Genomic DNA, 23691 nt, shown 5'->3' with positions numbered 1-23691 from the left:
AACAGGCCCTTCGGCCCAACCTGTCCATGCCGATCCTTCATTTTTAACCACTAAGCAAGTCCCAATTGCCCGTGTTTGGCCCATCTCCCTCTATACCCATCGTACCCATGTAACTGTCTAAATGCTTTTTAAAAGACAAAATTGTACCCACCTCTACTACTGCCTCTCGCAGCTCGTTCCAGACACTCAAAAGGGGGAGCGGGTGAAAAAGGGGCAGTGGGGGGAAAGGGGCAGTGGGGGGGAAAGGGGCAGCGGGGGGGAAAGGGGCAGGGGGGGGAAAGGGGCAGCGGGGGGAAAGGGGAAGCGGGGGAAAAGTCACAGTGGGGGGAAAGGGGCAGCGGGGGGAAAGGGGCAGCAGGGGGAAAGGGGCAGCGGGGGGAAGGGGCAGCGGGAGGGAAGGGGCAGTGGGGGGGGGAAGGGGCAGCGGGAGGGGAAGGGGCAGTGGGGGGGGGAAGGGGCAGCGGGGAGGAAAGGGGCAGCGGGGGGAAGGGGCAGCGGGGGTAAAGGGGCAGCGGGGAGGAAGGGGCAGCGGGGGGAAAGGGGCAGCGGGGGGGAAAGGGGCAGCGGGGGGGAAGGGGCAGCTGGGGGGGAAGGGGCAGCGGGGGGGAAAGGGGCAGCGGGGGGGAAAGGGGCAGCGGGGGGGAGGGGCAGCGGGGGGGAGGGGCAGCGGGGGGGGAAAGGGGCAGCGGGGGGGGAAGGGGCAGCGGGGGGGGAAGGGGCAGTGGGGGTAAAGGGGCAGCGGGGAGGAAGGGGCAGCGGGGGGAAAGGGGCAGCGGGGGGGAAGGGGCAGCGGGGGGGAAGGGGCAGCGGGGGGGAAAGGGGCAGCGGGGGGGAAAGGGGCAGCGGGGGGGAAAGGGGCAGCGGTGGGGAAAGGGGCAGCGGGGGGAAAGGGGCAGCGGGGGGGAAAGGGGCAGAGGGGGGGAAAGGGGCAGCGGGGGGGAAAGGGGCAGCGGGGGGAAAGGGGCAGCGGGGGGGAAAGGGGCAGCGGGGGGGAAAGGGGCAGCGGGGGGGAAAGGGGCAGCGGGGGGGGAAAGGGGCAGCGGGGGGGGAAAGGGGCAGCGGGGGGGAGGGGGAGCGGGGGGAGAAAAGGGGGAGCGGGGGGAGAAAAGGGGGAGCGGGGGGAAGAGGGGGACCGGAGGGAAGAGGGGGACCGGAGGGAAGAGGGGGACCGGAGGGAAGAGGGGGAGCGGGGGGGAAGGGGCAGCGGGAGGGAAAGGGACAGTGGGGGGGGAAAGGGGCAGCGGGGGGGAAGGGGCAGCGGGGGGCAAGGGGCAGCGGGGGGGGAAAGGGGCAGCGGGGGGCAAGGGGCAGCGGGGGAAAAAGGGGAGCGGGGGGAAGAGGGGAAGAGGGGGACCGGAGGGAAGAGCGGGAGTGGGGGGGAAAGGTGGAATGGGGGGAAAAGGGGGGGAGCAGGGGGGAAAAGGGGAGAGGGGGAACAGGGGGAGCGGGGGGAAAGGGGGAGCGGGGGGAAGGGTGAGTGGGGGGAAAGGGGGAGTGGGGGGAATGGGGGAGCGGGGGAAGGGTGAGTGGGGGGAAAGGGGGAGCGGGGGAAAAGGGTGAGCGGGGGAAAGGGGGAGCGGGGAGAAAGGGGGAGCGGGAGGGGAAAGGGGAACGGGGGGAGGGTGAGCGGGGTGGAGGGGGAGCGGGGGAAAAAGGGGGAGCGGGGGAAAAAGGGGGAGCGGGGGAAAAGGGGGAGCGGGGGGAAAGGGGGGAGTGGGGGAAAAGGGGGAGCGGGGGAAAGGGGGGAGCAGGGGAAAAGGGGAGCGGGGAAAAGGGGGAGCGGGGGGAAAGGGGAGCGGGGAAAGGGAGCGGGAGAGGGAAGGGGAGAGGGGGAAGGGGAGAGGGGGAAGGGGAGAGGGGGAACGGGGAAGGGGGTAAGGAGCGGGGGAGAGGAGGAGAGTGAGGTGAGGGGGGAGAGGATGGGGGAGAGAGGGAGAGAGAGGGGGGAGGGGGGGAGAGGGTGGGGGAGAGGGGAGTGGGGGACAGGGGGAGGGGGAAGTGTGGGTTAGAGGGTAATGGTGCAGGGGGATTGGGGAAGAGAGAGCGGGGGAGCAGAGGGAGAGGGGGAGCGGGGAAGCAGGGGAGAGGGGGAGGGGGGAGAGGGAGAGCAGGGGAGCGGGGGACGGGGGAGCGGGGGAGAGGAGGTTCGAGGGTAATGGGGGAAGGAGGATTGGGGAAAGGAGAGCAGGGGAGAGCAGGGGAGGAGAGTGGAGAGGGGCAGCGAGGAAGGGGGAGGGTTCGAGCTATGGTTTGAGCTGAGATGGTAATTTCCCAGCCTCGTGGGCAAGTGAAGACATTGCCCCAAACCTCGGCACAGTGAGGAGTCTCTGAGCTGTGTAATTCGGGGAGGTGGGGGGAGGGCATCATTCCCAGGACTTCCCGTCATTGGAATGGCAGCAGCAACCTCGGACCCTCGCAGCGAGGGGCCACAGCAGGTACTGACTGGCACCAGTGGCCGGGGTCTGAGATGGAGGAACACTCAAAGCTGCGACGGCGCACAGATGCCCTGGGGTTGAACTGCTGCCAACCCGCAGCTGCTGGCGAGACTGACCCTGCCAACAGGGGTCATGGGCCTCTGGAGCTGCTGAGCAATTGGCTAGTTCATGACGACTGGCTTCAATCTCCAGTCTGTCCTGCGCTATGTGTTCCCAACACTCTTTAACTAAGGGAGGGTGGCAAATCAGCCAATGGCTCCCATTCGTGAGGCCTATTCAATGAGTTTGCCCGACCCCTACTGGGAACTGGGTCGCTCCTATGTCTTATGGTCTTATGGTCTTAATGTGGTGTCCACCTTACCCTCGTTCAAGATGTAGCATCTTCTGACACTGACCAACAAGACACACACACGACTGTCAGGAGACACAGGGGTCCCTAACACAACTGGACTTCAACGGGGAGGTAAGACACCGGACAGGGAAAACAGCCCCCACAAAAAAAGAGAGAGGCGAGCAAAAGGTGATGGAAGGAAGTGGCTCAGGAGGCTGGGGGGGTTAGAGGGGGGGCGGGGCGCTGACCTTTGCGGTTGTAGCAATCCTCGGCGTAGCAGCTATGGGGTCTCGGAGTGCGAGGGCCCACTCCCTTCTTTGGTGGCAGGATGCAAGAGGGGGTCACCTGGCTGGAGCAGATGTAGCAGGGAGCCGGCAGTCCCATCTGTCCAAAGCCCCTGGAGAGGAGAGAGAGAGAGAGCGTTGAACAACATCAGTCCGAAATACGGTGGCACAGTGGTTAGCACTGCTGCCTCACAGCGCCAGGGACCCGGGTTCGATTCCCGGCTTGGGTCACCGTCTGTGCGGAGTTTGCACGTTCTCCCCGTGTCTGCGTGGGTTTCCTCCAGGTGCTCCGGTTTCCTCCCCACAGTCCAAAAGACGTGCTGGGGTTAGGGTGCATTGGCCCAAACAGGCGCCGGAGTGTGGCGACTGGGGGAATTTCGCAGTAACTTCATTGCAGTGTTAACGTAAGTCTTACTTGTGACGAATAAATAAACTTTAAACTTGAAGAAATATCGTGGCACGGGGAGGGGGGACGTATTCCGCCCCGGTTTCCTGCAGGCAGGAGCGACAGAGGGGGCTGATACCGGAGCGGGAGATCCGCCTTCACACCGGTGGGATTTCCTCACTCGATTGTCCTGAACTCCCCTCACGCCACCCTCCAGATAGTGACGGAGAGGGAGTCCGTGCAGGAAGGTGCCTGGACGTGCTGTGTCCGTGGGAGGTCTGTTTCCCGGGGGAGGGGGGGTTGTTCTGCGGTGGTGGGGGGAAGAGGGCATTCTGTGTCCCAGGGGTAGCAGGCCCGTGGTGGAGCTGGGGTACTTTTTAATCTACACTTATTGATCTGATATCGGAATGCCCTCTCTGTGAAGAGTCGAGGTTGCTGGTGGGACGGGTTCCTTGGGACCCACCTCCTCGGTTTTATTTGTCAAAGCGTTTTAAGAACAGGCCGGGAAAAGTTTGCAGTGCAGCCAACCGGCTACACTCCAATTTGGTCTACTTCTAGACCAGAATTTCTTTTTATATTCTTATATTCATTCGTGGGACATGGGTGTCGCTGGCTGGGCCAGCATTTATTGCCCATCCCTAGTTGCCCGAGGGCAGTTGAGAGTCAACCCCATTGCTGTGGCTCTGGAGTCACATGTAGGCCAGACCAGGTAAGGACGGCAGATTTCCTTCCCTAAAGGATATTAGTGAACCAGATGGGTTTTTCCGACAATGGTTTCATGGTCATCAGTAGATTCTTAATTCCTGATTTCTTTTTAATTGAATTCAAATTCCACCATCTGCCATGGCGGGATTCGAACCCGGGTCCCCAGAAACGTTAGCTGAGTTTCTGGATTGATAGTCTAGCGGTAATACCACTGGGCCATTGCCTCCCCTATAATAATGAGAAAACTCCACCATTGCTGGGGGCGCAGTCAGATAAAGGAGATAGTTTGTGGCCCAGTTTCTGGCAATGAGGGTATGGGAATCTCCATCGGAGTGATGGGAAAAGAGCTACAGACCATAGAATCCCTACAGTGCAGAAGGAGGCCATTCAGCCCATCGGGTCTGCACCAACTCTGATGGAGCAGAGGACATCTCTGTTCGAATTACCTTTCCCTTAGAACTCTACTCTGAATGGTTTGGACTGCTCTGCTGACCCTCCCACCCACCTTACCCAAAGGTGTTGCCACAATGCTGGCAGTGAAATTCAGCGTAGCCCCACATCTTGTCACGTGGCACTGGGTCATATTTCATCTTGCATCTCCGACACCTCGAGACCTACAGGGAGACAAGACAAGAGGTCCCAGGTCAGCCCACTCCTCGGACATCACCCCAGGTACAACAGAGTTCATAGAGGTTTACACACAAAGAGAGGCCATTCAGCCCACCGTGTCTTCGTCTGCCTCAAGCACCTATCTATTCTAATCCCATTTTCCAACACTTGGTCCATAGCCTTGTCTGCTATGGTGTCTCTGGACTAGAATATCCCTGCCCACTTTTCCCACAATACAAGAACTAGGATCAGGAATGGCCTACACTTCCTGTCGAGCCTGCTCTAACATTCAACACAATCATGGCTGATCTTCATAGAAACCCTACAGTGCAGAAGGAGGCCTCTCGGCCCATCAAGTCTGCACAGACAACAATCCCACCTAGGCCCTTTCCCCATAACCCCACATATTCACCCTGCTAATCCCTCTAACCTACGCCTCCCGGGACACTAAGGGGAAATTTAGCATGGCCAATGCACCTAACCTACACATCTTGGGCCTCAACTTCATTTTCTCACCCGCTTTCCATATCCCTTCATTCCCCGAGAGACCAGGGGCACAATCCTACCGGCCGTTCACACCATGCTCCTGCTAAAGCGAAGTTGGAGAAATTGGCAGCCAAATCTACATTCACTGCGGCAGGATGGGAAAATCCCACCGGAGTGAACGGTGGTAAGATTCTGGCCAGAATTCCGTCTATCCCAGACTTCCATCTATCCCAGAATTCCATCTATCCCAGAATTCTGTCTATTCCAAAATTCTGTCTATCCCAGAATTCCATTTATCCCAGAATTCCGTCTATCCCAGCCCTAAAATACCCTCTGGGTTAGAGAATTCCAAAGGTTCACAATCCTCAGAGTGAAGAAATTTCCCCTCATGCTTTATTGGAAACTCACACTTCAACGTCCCACCGTTGGTGCCACATCGATTCCTAGAATTTACTGCAACTGCCACCCTGCCGCCCCCATCATTTCCCCCACTTATTACTGTTCTCTCGCATGTACTAATACCCAATCCTCCCTGTGTACTAATACCCAATCCTCCCTGTGTACTAATACCCAATCCTCCCTGTGTACTAATACCCAATCCTCCCTGTGTACTAATATCCAATCTTCCCCATGTACTAATATCCAATCCTCCCCATGTACTAATACCCAATCCTCCCCATGTACTAATACCCAATCCTCCCCATGTACTAATACCCAATCCTCCCTGTGTACTAATACCCAATCCTCCCCGTGTACTAATACCCAATCCTCACATACTCTATCCTCTAATTTCACCCACCAGAGTAATTGAACAGGAAGGAAAGGCGCTCAGGAGTAACTGAGCATTAACAGGATGTCCTGAAACCCCCTGTCAAAGAATCCCTACAGTGCAGAAGAGGCCATTCATCCCATCGAGTCTGCACTGACTCTCTGGCAGAGTATTCTACCCAGGCCCTCTCCCCGGCCCTATCCCTGTAACCCATTTACCATCTATCTTACCTACGCATCTTGAGACACTAAGGGGAAATTTAGCACGGCTAATCCCCCTAACCTACACATCTGTGGAGTGTAGGGGGGAAACCAGAACACCTGGAGGAAACCTACGCAGACACGGGGAGAACGTACAGACTCCACATAGACAGTGACCCAAGCCTGGAATCGAACCCAGGTCCCTGGCGCTGTGAGATGGCAGTGCTTGCCACTGTGCCGCCTCGCTGACATCAATGTTCCTTCCTCCCCCTGATGAAAGCTCTGGTTCACGAGAAGACTCGAACATTGTCCACCGCACTGGGACCCAGACCGACTGGGAGGTGCGACCAGTAGGATCCCGATTACTCTCATTGTGACCAATGCATCCATCCAAAGGCCTACAGGATGGCGATCAGAAGCTGGAAAGATGGGTCATATTAACCCCCCACCCTCTCCAAACAAAGAGGGGATACACGGCGGCCCAATTCTAAAGTCAAAGGTTAAACCCGAGACCACCCTATTGGGCACAGCACAGACCAGTTTTCTGGTAGTACGTAGCTCATTCGTCCTTTGATAGGGGAGTCCATTGAGTGGAACTTTATTCAGAACAACTCAGGAGATAGAAAGCAGCAACCCCGCCCCCCACTTCCCCCTCCCTTCCCTCAACCCCCACACTCCCCCTCACTCCTCCCCCAACACCCCACCCCCCCACCCTCCCTCCCCACCCTCCCACAACACCCCACGCCCCCTACCTGTTTTCTTTCAGGCACCCTCCTCCACCAGTAACTGTCACACTGTCTGCACGCAAACAGTTTCTCCTCCCAGGGGATGAGTTTGGCATTGCACTGGTTGAATAGTTTCAGGTTCTTCACTGTCAACGCCGAGGCTAGATTCTGGGAATAAAACGGGAAGGGTGGGAGGAGGCAAAAATGAAAGACTTTTTTAACTTTGAAGTTGCCATTCTACACCAGAATCTTCGTACGTCCCTCACCTTATTTTAATTGGTAATGGGTTGAAGGGTTATGGGGAGAAGGCAGGAAAATGGGGATGAGGAGCATATCAGCCATGATCGAATGGCGAAGCGGACTCGATGGGCCGAATGGCCTAATTCTGCTCCGATATTTTATGAACTTTTCCGACCCCTTTCCCCTCCCTGGCACTTTCCCTGGTGGATTTCACCCATGAAATTACACGCGCGTGGGATATTTTAGATTGACTCTTTCATGGGATGTGGTTTGTTGCCCTTTGAACCTCGTGCCTCGCTGGGCCATTTCAGAGGGCGGTTAAGAGTCAGCCACATTTGCTGCGGCTCTGGAGTCACATGTAGGCCAGACTGGGTAAGGACAGCAGATTTCCATCCCTTAAGGGCAGCATGGTGGCATAGTATGGGCGGCACGGTGGCATTGTGGTTAGCATTGTTGCCTCACAGCGCCAAGCACCCGGGTTCGATTCCCAGCTTGGGTCACTGTGTGGAGTTTGCACGTTCTCCCCGTGTCTGCATAGGTTTCCTCCGGGTGCTCCGATTTCCTCCCACAGTCCAAAGATGTGCCGGTTAGGTGCATTGGCTGTGCTAAATTGCCCCTTAAGTGTCCTGGGATGTGTAGGTTAGAGGTAGTAGCGAGGTAAATATGTGGGGTTACGGGGATAGGGTCTGGGTGGGATTGTTGTCGGTGCAGACTCGATGGGCCGAATGACCACCTCCTGTACTGTAGGGATTCTATGAAGGGGCATTAGTGAACTAGATGGGTTTTTTTTTATAACAATCGATAATAGTTTTATGCTCATCGCTTCTGAGACTAGGGGTGGGATTTTCCCGTCCCGCCCATCAGGGGAATTGTAGCAGGCGGGACAGGACCATGCAAAGGTCCGTTGACCTCAAGCGGGATTTTCCAGTCTCGGGGCGAGCGCGGAAAATCCCACCCTGGTTTTCGATTCCAGATTTTATCAATTGAATTTTAATTCCACCAGCTGCCGTGGTGAGATTTGAACCCATGTCCCCCAGAACATTAGCCTGGGCCTCAGGATGACTAGCCCATTATACCATGATCTCTACCTATTTATAGCTCTCTACCAATTTACCTGTCCCATCATTCAGGTTGTGGAGATGCTGGCGTTGGACTGGGGTAAACACAGTAAGAAGTCTCACAACACCAGGTTAAAGTCCAACAGGTGTATTTGGTAGCACAAGCCACGAGCTTTCAGCGCTCCGAAAGCTAGTGGCTTGTGCTACCAAATAAACCTGTTGGACTTTAACCTGGTGTCGTGAGACTTCTTACCATCATTCAGGTGCCAGACAAGACTGTGATAGCCATCAAATATCCGTCAGGACTGGGGTTTGAACCTTGGACTGGCTGTGTGGGATTTCATAAACATCAGTGGTACTCTGCCCAAACTGCCGTGGTGAGAATGTATTCAAGAGGTGGCTGGATATAGCACTTGGGGCGAATGGGATCAAAGGTTATCGGAAGAAAGCAGGATTAGACTATTGAGTTGGACGATCAGCCATTATCGTAATGAATTAGGGCGGCACGGTGACACAGTGGTTAGCACTGCTGCCTCACAGCGCCAGGGACCCGGATTCGATTCCAGCCTCGGGTCACTGTCTGTATGGAGTTTAGAACCATAGAAACCCTACAGTGCAGAAAGAGGCCATTTGGCCCATCGAGTCTGCACCGTCCACAATCCCACCCAGGCCCTACCCCTACATATTTACCCACTAATCCCTCTAACCTACGCATCTCAGGACACTAAGGGGCAATTTTCGCATGGCCAATCAACCTAACCCACACATCTTTGGACTGTGGGAGGAAACCGGAGCACCCGGAGGAAACCCACGCAGACACGAGGAGAATGTGCAAACTCCACACAGCCAGTGACCCAAGCCGGGAATCGAACTCAGGTCGCTGGAGCTGTGAAGCAGCAGTGCTAACCACCGTGCTACCGTGCCGCCCACAACACCACAACAAGTTGCACGTTCTCCTCGTGTCTGCATGGGTTTCCTTCATCGGTTTCCTCCCACACTCCAAAGGTGTGCGGGTCAGGTTAATTGGCCATGATAAAGTGTCCCTAAGTGTCGGGGGACTAAGAGGGTAAAAGTGGAGTTACGGGAATAGGACCTGGGTGGGATTGTTGTCGGTGCAGGCCAAATGGCCTCCTTCTGCACTGTAGATTCTATGAATGGCGATGCAGGCTCGAAGGGCCAAATGGCCTCCTTCTGCTCCTATTTATCTTCTGTGTTTCTATGCCACATGGCTTCAGTCTAATATCCGCATGTGGATCCATTTAATCACGGCTAATGGTGAATATCAAGGCTGGGTGGTTCTCTCTGATTGCCCCTCTGTCATGGAAGAATATCAGTAAGTAGTCTCACAACACCAGGTTAAAGTCCAACAGGTTTATTTGGAACCACGAGCTTTCAGAGCACTGCTGATGAAGGAGCAGCGCTCCAAAAGCTCATGATTCCAAATAAACCTGTTGGACTGTAACCTGGTGTTGTGAGACTTCTTACTGTGCCCACCCCAGTCCAATGCCGGCATCTCCACATCATGGAAGAAAATGGCTGGTGTCCACCCAGAGATTTCCGAGACTTGGAAAACCCACCACGGAGTTAAAATTCCATTCTGCTTGGGTCCGCTGCTAAACACATTTGATTGTGATTCCAGCTACACTGGTTTATAAAGTTCCGAGGTTTCCAAGCCCATCTCTCCGACAGCACATTCCAAGACCCACCCCCCAATTAGAATAAGGGCAGCAGACACATGGGAACGCTACCACCTCCAAGCCACACGCCATCCCAACTTGGGAATATATCGGCCGTCCCTTCGCAGTCGCTGGGTCAAAATCCTGGAATTCCCTCCCTAACGGCATTGTGGGTCAACGTGGACTGCAGCGATTCAAGATGGCGGCTCACCACCACCTTCTCAAGGGGCAACTAGGGATGGGCAATAAATGCTGGCCCAGCCAGCGACGTCCACATCCTGGGAATTATTTTTTTTAAATCTGTGCCAGAAATAGCGGTCGGTGAGGATTCCCCATACTCACAAGAGGAGGAAATGGGTTGATATCTCCCACAACAATGTGGTCATTTGGACCACAGCAAATGAGAATATCTCGAAGCTTCCTGGCAGTCCAGGGGTGTGTGCGTTAAGATAGTTGGCTGATCACCTCCATAGCGCCACCGCGATAAACTCAGTGAGCAGCCTTCCTCGGCTCTGACCAATTGCAGTCCACAAGCTCAGCCTGTGTACCTGAGTGTCGTTTGCCCAGATACCAAAATGCCCCATGAAGCAAACAGTCAGTCAGCAACCTATCACGTTCTCCATCCCAGCGAGTCATGGAATCATAGAATCCCTACAGTGCAGAAGGAGGCCATTCGGACCATCAGGTCTGCAACGACCACAGCCCCACCTATCCCCTTAACCCCATGTATTTACCCTGCTATTCCCCCGACACTAAGGGGTAATTTATCATGGCTGATCCACCTAACCTGCACATCCTGGGAGGAAACCGGAGCACCCGGAGGAAACCCACGCAGACACTGGGGGAACGAGCAGACTCCGCACAGACAGTGACCCAAGCCGGGAATCGAACCCGGGTCCCTGACGCTGTGAGGCAGCAGTGCTATCCACCGTGCCACCTCGAGTCGGACTCACTCTTACCTTTACATCGGGATCCTCTTTAATTTTCACTTTCGGGCCCTGGAACAAGAGGAGATTTGATCAGCTGTCAGTAACAAGGGATAGAAACTACTAGAAGGCCATTTTCCTGCACCTAGGTCACGACCTACATGCCATTTCTAACTGGGCACAGTCCTGGAGGTTAAAGTCACATGACTTCCTGCCTTGGACCAATGGGCGCCCTCACTGCTTTGCTGTCACGTGCGTCATCATGACAACCGTCTTCCTATGGCCAATCAGCATGCAGATAGACCCCATTACCTGATTGGATGACAAACAATTTTTTTTCCCCCGCAACATTGAGTTTTGGAAAACAAAAGAAGATATTATTTTATTAATTAGTGTCACGAGTAGGCTTACATTAAACTGCAATGAAGTTACTGTGCGATCCCCCTAGTCGCCACACTCCGGCGCCTGTTCGGGTACACTGAGGGAGAATTTAGTGGTATTGGTGTGAGAGAGGTATTGTCACTGGACTAGTAATCCAGAGACCCAGGGTAATGTTCTGGGGACCCTGGTTCGAATCCCATCGCGACAAATGGTGAAATGTGAAGTCAATAAAAAAACTCTTTATTTTTTTATACTAGTGTCACAAGTAGGCTTGCATTAACACTGCAATGAAGTTAATGTGAAAATCCCCTAGTCGCCACACTCTGGATGAAGGGTGAGGGTGAATTTAGCATGGCCAATGACCGAACCAGTTTTCACAAGGGTGTCCTGTGGCAAAGAGACCCAATGAATGGACCCAACATTCCCTAGAACAGCAGAAGCCAACTGCTCATTGGGTAACATTAACCTTCACTCAGTCGACAGTGAGGAGTGAGCCAATCATCAGAGGATTCTGTTTTTATATTCATCCATGGGACATGGGCGTCGCTGGCTGGGCCGGCATTTATTGCCCACCCCTAGTTGCCCTTGGAGGGCAGTTGAGAGTCAACCACATTGCTGTGGCTCTGGAGTCAAATGTAGGCCAGACCGGGTAAGGACGGCAGATTTCCTTCCCTAAAGGACATTAGTGAACCAGATGGGTTTTTCCGACAATGGTTTCATGGTCATCAATAGATTCTTAATTCCAGGTATTTTTTATTGAATTCAAATTCCACCATCTGCCCTGGCGGGTCCCCAGAACATAAATCGAGTTTCTGGGTTAATAGTCTTGTGATAATACCACTAGGCCATCGCTTCCCCCGAGGCATTAGAAGGCCTGAAAGGAAGTTTCGCGCAGAGCACTTTACTGGTGTCACACATGAGGTAGGTCATAAACCCAATCTCGATAACTCCCCCCGGGGACAGAGAGAGCTACAAAAAGCCACTCGCTCCATTGAATCCCATCATAGTTGACCGGAGAGCTTGCTAACCACCCAGGATTCATCTCCAGGAACTGAAGACTCATCTCCACTTGCTGCAAGCAAGTGCCTCTGATAGACTGGAAACCCAAAGGACAGCTCCAAAGTCAGCCAAAGGTAGGGGAGTCTAAAATTAGAGGGCATAGGTTTAAGGTGAGAGGGGAAGAGATACAAAAGGGTCCAGAGGGGCAATTTTTTCACACACGGGGTGGTGAGTGTCTGGAACGAGCTGCCAGAGGTAGTAGTAGAGACGGGTACAATTTTGTCTTTTAAAAAGCATTTAGACAGATACATGGGTAAGATGGGTATAGAGGGATATGGGCCAAACGTGGGCAATTGGGACTAGCTTAGTGGTTAAAAAAAGGGGCGGCATGGACAAGTTGGGCCGAAGGGCTTTTTAAAAGACATAATTGTACCCGCCTCTATTACTACCTCTGGCAGCTCGTTCCAGACACTCACCACCCTCTGTGTGAAACAATTGCCCCTCAGGACCCTTTTGTATCTCTCCCCTCTCACCTTAAACCTATGCCCTCTAGTTATAGACTCCCCCACCTTTGTGAAAAGATATTGACTATCTAGCTGATCTGTGCCCCTCATTATTTTATAGACCTCTATAAGATCACCCCGAAGCCTTCCACGCTCCAGAGAAAAAAGTCCCAGTCTATCCAGCCTCTCCTTATAACTCAAACCATCAATTCCCAGTAGCATCCTTGTAAATCTTTTCTGCATTCTTTCTAGTTTAATAATATCCTTTCTATAATAGGGTGACCAGAATTGTACACAGTATTCCAAGTGAGGCCTTACTAATGTCTTGTACAACTTCAACAAGACGTCCCAACTCCTGTATTCAATGTTCTGACCGATGAAACCAAGCATGCCGAATGCCTTCTTCACCACTCTGTCCACCTGTGACTCCACTTTCAAGGAGCTATGAACCTCTACCCCTAGATCTCTTTGTTCTGTAACTCTCCCCAATGCCCTACCATTAACTGATTAAGTCCTGCCCTGGTTCGATTGACCAAAATGCATCACCTCACATTTATCTAAATTAATCTCCGTCTGCCATTCGTCAGCCCACTGGCCCAATTGATCAAGATAACCACTTGTCTTCAGTCACTTTGGACTGAGGGTTCAAGTACAAAGGTAATGGAATGGGCTGGGGCTTTCCAACAGGGCTCCGATTTTGATGGCCATTTCCCACTCCCAGGTAATCACGTTGCGGACCCACCTTATTCTTTGCTCTCTTTTCCTCATCTCGAAGGGTGTCAATAACACTCTGTGGAAAAATACGGAAAATTAGTGGCTTTGTCTCGAGATGACTACATCCACCCCCCCCCCCCATCCCCCAACTCTCTCCCCACCCCCCGATTTAAAACCACGTCACAAAGTGACAGATTGGGTGAGTAACTCCAGCTGTGTTGCTCACACGCACTTTCCCCTCACTCGTTACAGACACTCAACCCGACCGACACCTTGGATTGAATTTTCCTTGCCCCCCGCAGTGTTTCTCAGTATGAACAGCCAGAAGAATCTGGCTCTTGTTTTTGCTACCCCTTTCCTTGCTGTCAAAAGCCTCCTCATTATTGGACGCCTGCAGCTTACCGCGACCATTCAGGTTGGAATGCGGAACTCACTATTGCAGGGAACACGGGTGCAAAGGGGAGGCTGTAGAAACACGGGGGGGAAGGAATAAAAGGCTGACAACGCTCATTAGGCTGGGAGGAGACTCGTGTGGAATATAAACACACACATATACATTGATATACAGACGCATGTGCAAGCTGGCACACGCACTGACAGTCACACACATACTGACATGCACACACAGGCAAACATACGCACACAGATGTTTGTACACAAATACAGACACGCGCACACATACAAACACACATAGAATCATAGAAACCCTACAGTGCAGGAGGAGGCCATTCGGCCCATCGAGTCTGCACCGACCACAATACCACCCAGGCCCTATCCCCACATATTTACCCGCTAATCCCTCTAACCTACGCATCCCAGGACTCTTAAGGGGCAATTTTTAACCTGGCCAATCAACCTAACCCGCACATCTTTGGACATATACACACACAAGCAGGCACATGTCTCGCACACACGTACACATGTACATTCACACAGAGACATGCTCACACACTGACACACACAAGCAGAAAAAAATGTATGCACACACTGACACATATGTACACACACATATACATACACAGACTGATACATGGACACGCACACACACTGACGCACACAAGCAGAAAAAACGTACGCACACGCTGACACATGTACACACATACAGACACATGTACATACACACACAGACTGATACATGGACATGCACACACCGCCACACACGAACATAAGCAGATGTACATACGTTCGTGCGCACACGCATAGACGCACGTACATACACACAGAAACATGCGCACACCCAGACACACACATGCACACAAGCATACAGAGACACACACACACAGACACATGTACACACAAACACAGATGTACACACACAGGCACATATGCAAACACAGACATGTATGTGCATGCAGGCACATGTATGCGCACACATATATTGACATACGCACACAGACACACAGGGGGCTGGGCTGTGCACCTCAGTGACACATGGGTCGATGTGTTCACCGGCCTGGCTATTCTGTCCCTGCTTTGTAAAGTGCCAATCTCCCACACTGACCCAACACTGGCACAACACGATCATGCCGGCGGCTCACCGGATAGTGAGCCCTGGATCTCAGTTTCTCTAACAGACGCAGGCAGTCAGGCCAAGTCAGACACTTGGCAAGAGCCAACAAGGAGTGAATCTGCTGTTAGTCTGAGACACAACACCTTTCACTCAACCATTATTAAAGATGGTCACCGTGAATCGGGAGCAGGGTGAAACCTTTCCGGGGGGGAGGGGTCGGGGATGTGGGAGTGGGGGGGAGGGGGATCAGAGCCCGCACAGGGGCACCCACCCTGGTCAGGCATGGTTCTGGGCAGGTGTCTCCACCATTGAGCTTAAACAGTGTCTCAAGCCAAGAGTCCACCTTGACACATCTTCCGAGAGTTTGACCAACAGAAAAACACATCATTCCCACTTACCTGGACATCTGGGCTATTCTCTATCTCTCTCCTGTCGTCCGCGTCTAGACCTTGAAGAAATAAAAGCGAAAACCTTCTTTAATGTCTGTTCTGCAGTCCTCCTAATCCCTTTCCCCTCTCTGGCTCTCTGCGCGGCGGGTCACACTCTCACTCATGGATCAGAAGGTCATGGATTTAAGTGTCCCTTGAGAGATTTGCAGCTTTTGCTCCCACTGCAGTGCTGAAGGGGTGCCACCCCGTCAGAGGTGCCACCTATTTTGTTGGTTGGAGGCCCCTGCTGCCCCCTTGGGTGGATGTAAAAGATCCCAGTTAGGATATTATTTTGAAGGAGAGCAGGGGAGGTGCCCTGGGGCCAATATTTGTCCCTCAGTCAACATCGCTGTTTGTGGGATCTTGCTGTGCAAAACCTGGCTCCCGGGTTTCCTGCATTACAACAATGACTACACTTCAAAAGGGTATTCCTCAACTGCAGTGTCTTGGGATAATTGGTAGGTTATGAAAAGCACTTAATAAAAAAATCATTTATTTCTTATCAGCTATCACCTGGGCGGCACGGTGGCACAGTGGTTAGCACTGCTGTCTCACAGCGCCAGGGACCCGGGTTCGATTCCTGGCTTGAGTCACTGTCTGTGCGGCGTTTGCACGTTCTCCCTGTGTCTCCATGAGTTTCCTCCGGGTGCTCCGGTTTCCTCCAAAGATATGCAGGTTAGGTGGATTGGCCATGCTAAATTGTCCCTTAGTGTCCCAAGATGCGTAGTTTAGATGGATTGGCCATGCTGAATTGCCTCTTAGTGTCCAAAGATGTGCAGGTTAGGTGGATTGGCCATGCTAAATTGCCCCTTAGTGTCCAAAGATGTGTAGTTTAGATGGATTGGCTATGGCAAATTGCACCTTAGTGTCCAAAGATGTGTAGTTTAGATGGATTGGCCATGCTAACTTGTCTCTTAGTGTCCAAAGATGGATTGACCATGGTAAATTGCCCCTTAGTGTCCAAAGATGTGTAGCTTAGATGGTTTAGCCATGGTAAATGTAAGGGGTTACAGGGATAGGGTGGGGGAAGAGGGCCTGGGTAAGTTACTCTGTCAAAGAGTCAGTGCAGATTTGATGGGCGGAATGGCCTCTTCTGCACTGTGGGGACTCTATGGTCCATGAAAGCCTTATCCTCGTTGCTATGCTGTATGAGTGAGACATTGAATTTTGCCCTTGCTTTTCTTTCTCTGACCAGTGTTGCAGGCACCTGTCTTGCAAATGAGCTGTTGAACTGAGGGCCCATCTCTTCTCTCAAGTGGATGCAAGATCTTCCCTGACACTATTTTGAAAAAGAGCATTGGGGTGGGGGGAGTTGTCCCCAGTGTCCTGACCAATAGTTGTCCCTCAATCAACATCACAAAATGATGGACAAGGTGGTCAAGGAAGCATATGGAACGCTTTCCTTTATTGAGCCAAGTATTGAACACAGAGGCAGGGATGTAATGATGGAAATGTATTAAACGCTGGTTAGGCCACAGCTGGAATTTTGTGTGCAGTGTCCATATTACAGGAAGGACAGAATTGTTTTTATGTTATTTATTAGTCACAAGTAGGCTTACATTAACACTGCAATGAAGTTACTGTGAAAATCCACTAGTCGCCACACTCCGGCGCCTGTTCGGGGGACACTGAGGGAGAATTTAGCACGGCCAATGCACCCTAACCAGCACGTCTTTCGGACCGTGGGAGGGAAACCGGAGCACCCGGAGGCAACCCACGCAGACACGGGGGGAGAACGTGCAGGCTCCACACAGACAGTGACCCAAGGCCGGGAATCGAACCCGGGGTCCCTGGCACTGTGAGACAGCAGTGCTAACCACCGTGATGCCCAATTGCTCGAGAGAGAGAGCGCAGAGGAGGTTTACAAGAATGCTGCTTGAAAATTGCAGCTGTGAGGAGAGATTGGATAGGCTGGGATTGTTTTCCTTGGAGCAGAGCAGGCCAAGGGATGAACTAATTGAGGTGGACAAAATAATGAGGGGGGGCCTCGACAGGGTAGAGAGGAAAGACCTGTTTCCCCAAGTTGAGAGGACAATTATCCGGGGGCACGGATTGGTAGAAGGGTTAGAGGGGACATGAGGAAAACTGTTTTCAGCCAGAGAGTGTGGAATTCACTGCCTGAGTCGGTGATTGAAGCTGAAACACTCAACTCATTTGAAATGTACCTGGATCTGTACCTGAAGAGCTAGAACCTGCAAGATTTTGGCAAATGGGATTAAAATGAGCGACTTCTCTTTTAGGGACAGTGCAGACATGATGGGCTGAATGGCCACTTTCTGCACCATTGCTTTTCCATGGTTACCACATTGATGCATGTGTGGGATCTTGCTGTGTGCACATTGGCCGCCGTGCTTCCTCAGGGGAACAGTGGCGACCTTCAGTTGACCCCGTGAAACACTGTGAGGCTTTCGGCGGTTATATTCAAGATTACTTAAAGAAATTTAATTCAAGATCAACTTCCTGGGGGCTCACCATTAACAAGAAACTCAACTGGATCAGCCATATAAATACCAAAGCTACAAGAGTGGGTGAAAGGCTAGGAGTACTGCGGCGAGTAACTCACCTCCTGACACCCCCCCCCATAAAGTCTGTCCACCATCTACAAGGTACAAGTCAGAAAGAAGCGATGGCTTAATGGTATTATCACTCAGCTATTAACCCAGAAACTCAGCTAATGTTCTGGGGACCTGGGTTCGAATCCCTTTTGATTTGATTTGATTTATTATTGTCACATGTATTAGCATACAGTGAAAAGTATTGTTTCTTGCGTGCTATACAGAGCATATTATTCAGAGAAGGAAACAAGAGAGTGTAGAATGTAGTGTTAACAAGAGTAAAAGACAGAATTAGAAGGTATGATGGGCACAGCTTGCAAGAAATTGCCTCGTTCCAGCGCCATCTTGGGAGGAACGCCACGCCAGATGGTGGAATTCGAATTCAATAAAAAATATCTGGAATTAAGAATCTACTGATGACCATGAAACCATTGTCGATTGTCAGAAAAACCCATCTGGGTCACTAATGTTCTTTAGGGAAGGAAATCTGCCGTCCTTACCCGGTCTGGCCTACATGTGACTCCAGAGCAATGTGGTTGACTCTCATCTGCCCTTGGGCAACTAGGGATGGGCAATAAATGCTGGCCCAGCCAGCGACGCCCATGTCCCACGAATGACAAGTGTGTCAAGTGTGATGGAATACTCTCCACTTGCCTGGATGGGTGCAGCTCCAACAACACTCAAGAAGCTTGACGCCATCCAGGACAAAGCAGCCCCGCTTTATTGACACCCCATCCACCACCTTCAACAACAATTCCGTCCACCACTGACGCATAGTACCAACAGTGTACACCACCGACAAGATGCACCACACCAAGGCTCCTTTGAAAGAAGATTAAACACACGACCACTACCATCTAGAAGGACATGGGCAGCAGACACATGGGGCAGGATTTTACTCTCGTCCCAAAACTGTAAAATCCCACCCAAGGTCAACGGACCTTCCCATTGTCCGCCCCTCGTCCGCTCTGCTTCCCAAGGCAGGCAGGGGGTAAAATTCCAGCCATGGGAACACTACCCCTCCGAGCCACTCCCCATCCTGACTTGGAAATATATTATAGAATCCTACAGTGCAGAAGGAGGCCATCGAGTCTGCACCGACCACAATCCCACCCAGGCCCTATCCCCGTAACCCCATGCATTTACCCTAGCTAGTCACCCTGACACTAAGGGGCAATTTAGCATGGCCAATCCACCTAACCTGCACATCTTTGGAGAGTGGGAGGAAACCGGAGCACACCCATCCAGACACGGGGAGAACATGCAAATTTCACACAGGCAGTGACCCAAAGCCGGGAATCGAACCCGGGTCCCTGGCGCTGTGAGGCAGCAATGCTAACCACTGCGCCATCATGTCACCCCGTTTGGAGCTGGTTCAAGCAGACAGAGTACAGAGCAACACTGGAAGGGTTGGAGATCAGACTGAGTACAGTAAGAAGTCTTACAACACCAGGTTAAAGTCCGAGTGACATGCAGCTTGAACTTGCTGAAATTAGCTGCATGTTCAAACAGTTAGATACGGAGTAAATTCAGACTTTATTCAGGGTAAACAGAGAGAGCGGGGGCTAACCTGTGTCACAAGAATGGAGGATGCTAACTAATGGCATATGACCTTAGAGTAATCACTGCAACTACATCTGGGTCATAGAACCATAGAATCCCTACAGTGCAGAAGGGGACCATTCGGCCCATCGAGTCTGCACCGACCACAATCCCACCCAGTCCCTATTCCCGTAACCCCACTATTTACCCTGCTAAACCCCCTGACACCAGGGTCAATTTAGCATGGCCTGTCCACCTAACCCGCACATCTTTGGACTGTGGGAGGAAACCGGAGCACCCGGAGGAAACCCACGCAGACACGGCGAGAATGTGCAAACTCCACACAGACACTGACCCGAACTGAACTGTAATGAATGTAATGTCTTGGAACTGAGCACTGTAAAATACTGAAATTAAAGAAATTGTAAATATGACTGTTTTTGCATTGTTTGTAATGATTGGAAATGTCGTTTCTGTAATGGTTTATTTCAGAGTATTTATGAATAAAGTATATTTTTGTAAAAAAAAATCTATAAGGAGAGAATAGAGCTGACGTTTCGAGTCCAGGTGACCCTTTGTCAAAGCTGATCTATTACATTTTAAGCCTGACAATTGATTAAAACATAGAAACTAGAGGCAGGAGGAGGCCTTTCGACCTTTCAAACCTGCTCCGTAATTCATTTTGATCATGGCTGATCATCAAATTCAATATTCTGATTCCCCCCCTGGCTTTCCCCCCCATATCCCTTGATCCCTTCAGCCCCGAGAGCTATATCTAATTTCCTCTCTGCACTCTTCACTCACCTGAAGAAGGAGCGGCGCTCCGAAAGCTCGTGCTACCAAATAAACCCGTTGGGACTTTAACCTGGTGTTGTGTGACTTCTTACCGTGCCCAACCCAGTCCAACACCGGCATCTCCACATCATAATTTCTTCTTGAAATCACGTGACGTTTTGGCCTCAACTACTTTCTGCGGTAGTGAATTCCACACATTCACCGCACTCTGGGTGAAGAAGTTTCTCCTCACCTCAGTCCTAAAAGGTTTACCCCCTATCCTCAAACTATGACCCCTAGTTCTGGACTTCCCCCCCACCATCGGGAACATTCTTCCCGAATCTACCCTGTCAAACCCTATTAGAATTTAATAAGTTTCTATGAGATCCTCTTTCACTCTTCTAAGCTCCAGTGAATATAATCCTAACCGACTTAGTCTCTCCGCATATGACAGACCTGCCATCCCAGGAATCGGTCTGGTAAACCTTTCCCTGCACTCCTGCTATAGCAAGGACATCCTTCCTTAGATAAGGACAGCAAAGCTGCACACAATACTCCAGGTGTGGCCTCACCAACGCCCTGTACAATTGCAGCAAAACATCCCTATCCCTATACTCAAATCCTCTCGCTATGAAGGCCAACATACCATTTGCCTTCTTTACTGCCTGCTGTACCTGCACACTTTGGCCTCAGCTACTTCCTGTGGTAGTGAATTCCACAGATTCACCACCCTCTGGGTGAAGACATTTCTCCTCACCTAAGTCAGAGCTCTGACGAAGGGTCATCCAGACTCAAAACGTTGGCTCTATTCTCTCTCCACAGACACTGTCAGACCTGCTGAGATTTTTCCAGCATCTTCTGTTTTGGCGCATTAACCAAAGCTTGACAGAAACATTCTCTCCCTCTGGCAAATTTGCAACAAGAGTTGCGTTTCTAAATAATTTTCCATCGCCTTGAGCAATCTCAACACATTTCACACACAATGAAATACTCTTGCAATGCAGTCATTGTGTAATGGTAGGAAACACAGCACCCAATTTGCAAACTGTAAACACCCACATAATATATACCAACTGTGACTCCCTTATGGTGGTTATTGAGAAATAAATATTGTCTCAGGACACCAGGAGATAACAATCCTGCTCATCTTCAAAGCAGCGCCACGGGACCTTCTGACAGAATCGACCAGCCAAGCCAAAGTTAGGTAACCCTAAATTTACCAAACAAGTGAGCCAACCGATCACGCAGAATATTCAAAACCCTCCGATGTCACACACACGTAGGACACACTTTCTTAAAGCAAAAACAAACATTTGAGTTGGGGAACTATTTCCAAATTAATTGCCGATTATTTTGGGCAGGGTGGGGAGTTTTGGGGGAGTGCCCCTAAAGGCAATGGTGACCTCTGCTTCTCATTAGGGCATCACAGATCATCGAACAGGGTAGAAAGGAGGCCATTCGGCCCATCGAGCCTGCCCCGACTTTGGCTGTAATAAATTGTCCATTAGTGTCAGGGGGATTAGCAGAGCAAAATATACATGGGGTTACTGGGATAGGGCCTGGGTGGGATCGTTGTCGGTGCAGGCTCAATGGGCTGAATGGCCTCCTTCTGCACTGTAGGATTCTATGACAACAATCCTACCCAGGCTCTATCCCATAACCCCACGTATTTACCCTGTTAATTCCCCCGACACTAAGGGGCAACTTAGCATGGCCAATCCACCTAACCTGCGCATCTTTGGACATTAAGGGGCAATTTATCATGGCCAATCCACCTAACCTGCACATCTTTGGACTGTGGGAGGAAACCGGAGCACCTGGAGGAAACCCACGCAGACACAGGGAGAACGTGCAAACTCCGCACACAGTGACTCAAGCCGGGAGTCGAACCCGGGTCCCTGGCGCTGTGAGGCAGCAGTGTTGACCACTGTGCCACCTTCGGAGAGGCGGGAAAAGGGTGCGGGGATGGGCAGCGAGCGGGCAAAGGCGGCCCCAATTCTCGAGGCACGTCGACAGAGACGAGGGCGCCACTTACCACTGGCGTCCTGGTCCGATGCCATCAGGACGATGTGCTTGATCACCAGTTGGTAGTTCCCGTGGTATCTGTCCATGAGGAGAACGGCTAGCTCCAGGGCCACCTTGCCCCGAAACATCTCCCTGAGCCTTCTGACACTCTTCTCAAGCTGGGGGTGGGGGGGATTGTTGGATAAAGGGGGGATGGGGAGGAAGGGAACAGCAAGGGGAGGAAACAAGAAAGGCAGCATTAAGTCAAAGGCTCAAATAACAGCGCTGGCAGAAGTTGCTCAGGTGGAGAAAAAGTCTCAGAAAAATACAGCCCGTCCCCGGGTGAAACGTCAATGAAATGTATCACCTCCACTCTCTGTCTCATGTCCCGTTGAGCCATGTTAGTGTTAAAGAACAAAGCAGACAGCGTCTTAATCTGCACCCGTTCTTCCTCCTCTCTTCCTCCTTCTGTCCATCAAACGCAATTTCCTGATTGTTTCTTCGTTACTTTCACTTTCGTTACATTTGTTCTCGCATTTAAAGAGGTAACAGGAGCTTTATCCCGCAGGTGTGAGAAGCAACTTCTTAGACTAAACCTTGTAACAACAACCAGGATTAAATACTTAACCTTGAAACTGCCGTTGCAAAAATACATTCATCAATAAATCAGCAATGATCATTTGTTCTACAGGATAGTTGCAAGACAAATGATTTGGTTTTGGTTTTAAACTTCTTGTGGGGGGGGCTTGACCAGAAACTGAACTGGACTAGACAAGTGTGGCTACGAGATTCCCAGGGGGACTTTTCCCGTCCCGCCTGCCACCGGAATCGGAGCACGCGAGGGGCGGTGGACCGTGCAATTGTCCGTTGACCTCAGGCGGGATTTTCCCGACTCTTGGCGGGGGGCGGACGTGGCTGGAAAATCCCATCCCCGGTCTGAGGTTGGGAATTCTGCATTGTGTAACTCGCCCACTAGCTCCGCAAAGCTTGTCCGCCATCTACAAGGTCCAAGTCATGAGTGAGAAGTCTCTCAACAGCAGGTTAACGTCCAATGGGTTTATTTGGGATCACGAGCTTTCGGAGCACTGCTCCTTCATCAGGTGAGTGGACTGTACTCACCTGAGTAAGGAGCAGCGCTCCGAAAGCTCACGATTCCAAATAAACCTGTTGGACTTTAACCTGGTGTTGTGAGGCTTCTTACTGTGCCCACCTCAGTCCAATGCCAGCGACTCCACATCAAGTCAGGAGTGTGAGGGAATACTCCCCACTTGTCTGGATGGGTGCAGCTCCAACAACACTTAACAAGCTCGGCACCATCCAGGACAAAGCACCCCCACTTGATTGGAACCCCATCCACAAACATTCACTCCCTCCACCACCGACGCTCATTAGCAGCAGTGTGTACTATCTACAAGATGCACTGCAGCAATTCACTGAGGTTCCTTACACAGC

General features: G+C 51.8%; 1 protein-coding gene across 1 annotated transcript in view; it reads right to left on the bottom strand.

Moving 5' to 3' along the window:
• Positions 1 to 22711, bottom strand: part of LOC144507533 (shiftless antiviral inhibitor of ribosomal frameshifting protein homolog) — a 23396-nt gene extending 685 nt beyond the window's left edge. Inside the window, exons 1-8 of the mRNA XM_078234668.1 lie at positions 22607 to 22711; positions 22271 to 22418; positions 15335 to 15384; positions 13455 to 13502; positions 10863 to 10901; positions 6957 to 7097; positions 4651 to 4754; positions 3015 to 3163 (exon numbers count right to left, since the gene is read on the bottom strand). Coding sequence (XP_078090794.1) covers positions 3015 to 3163; positions 4651 to 4754; positions 6957 to 7097; positions 10863 to 10901; positions 13455 to 13502; positions 15335 to 15384; positions 22271 to 22418; positions 22607 to 22639 — 712 coding nt within the window. The 5' untranslated portion in view covers positions 22640 to 22711. The remainder of the gene's footprint in view (positions 1 to 3014; positions 3164 to 4650; positions 4755 to 6956; positions 7098 to 10862; positions 10902 to 13454; positions 13503 to 15334; positions 15385 to 22270; positions 22419 to 22606) is intronic.
• Positions 22712 to 23691: the final 980 nt, after the last annotated feature.

The sequence above is a fragment of the Mustelus asterias genome, chromosome 19 (assembly GCF_964213995.1).
Source record: "Mustelus asterias chromosome 19, sMusAst1.hap1.1, whole genome shotgun sequence".
Lineage (NCBI taxonomy): Eukaryota > Metazoa > Chordata > Chondrichthyes > Carcharhiniformes > Triakidae > Mustelus > Mustelus asterias.
This window is presented reverse-complemented; position numbering and strand designations above follow the sequence as displayed.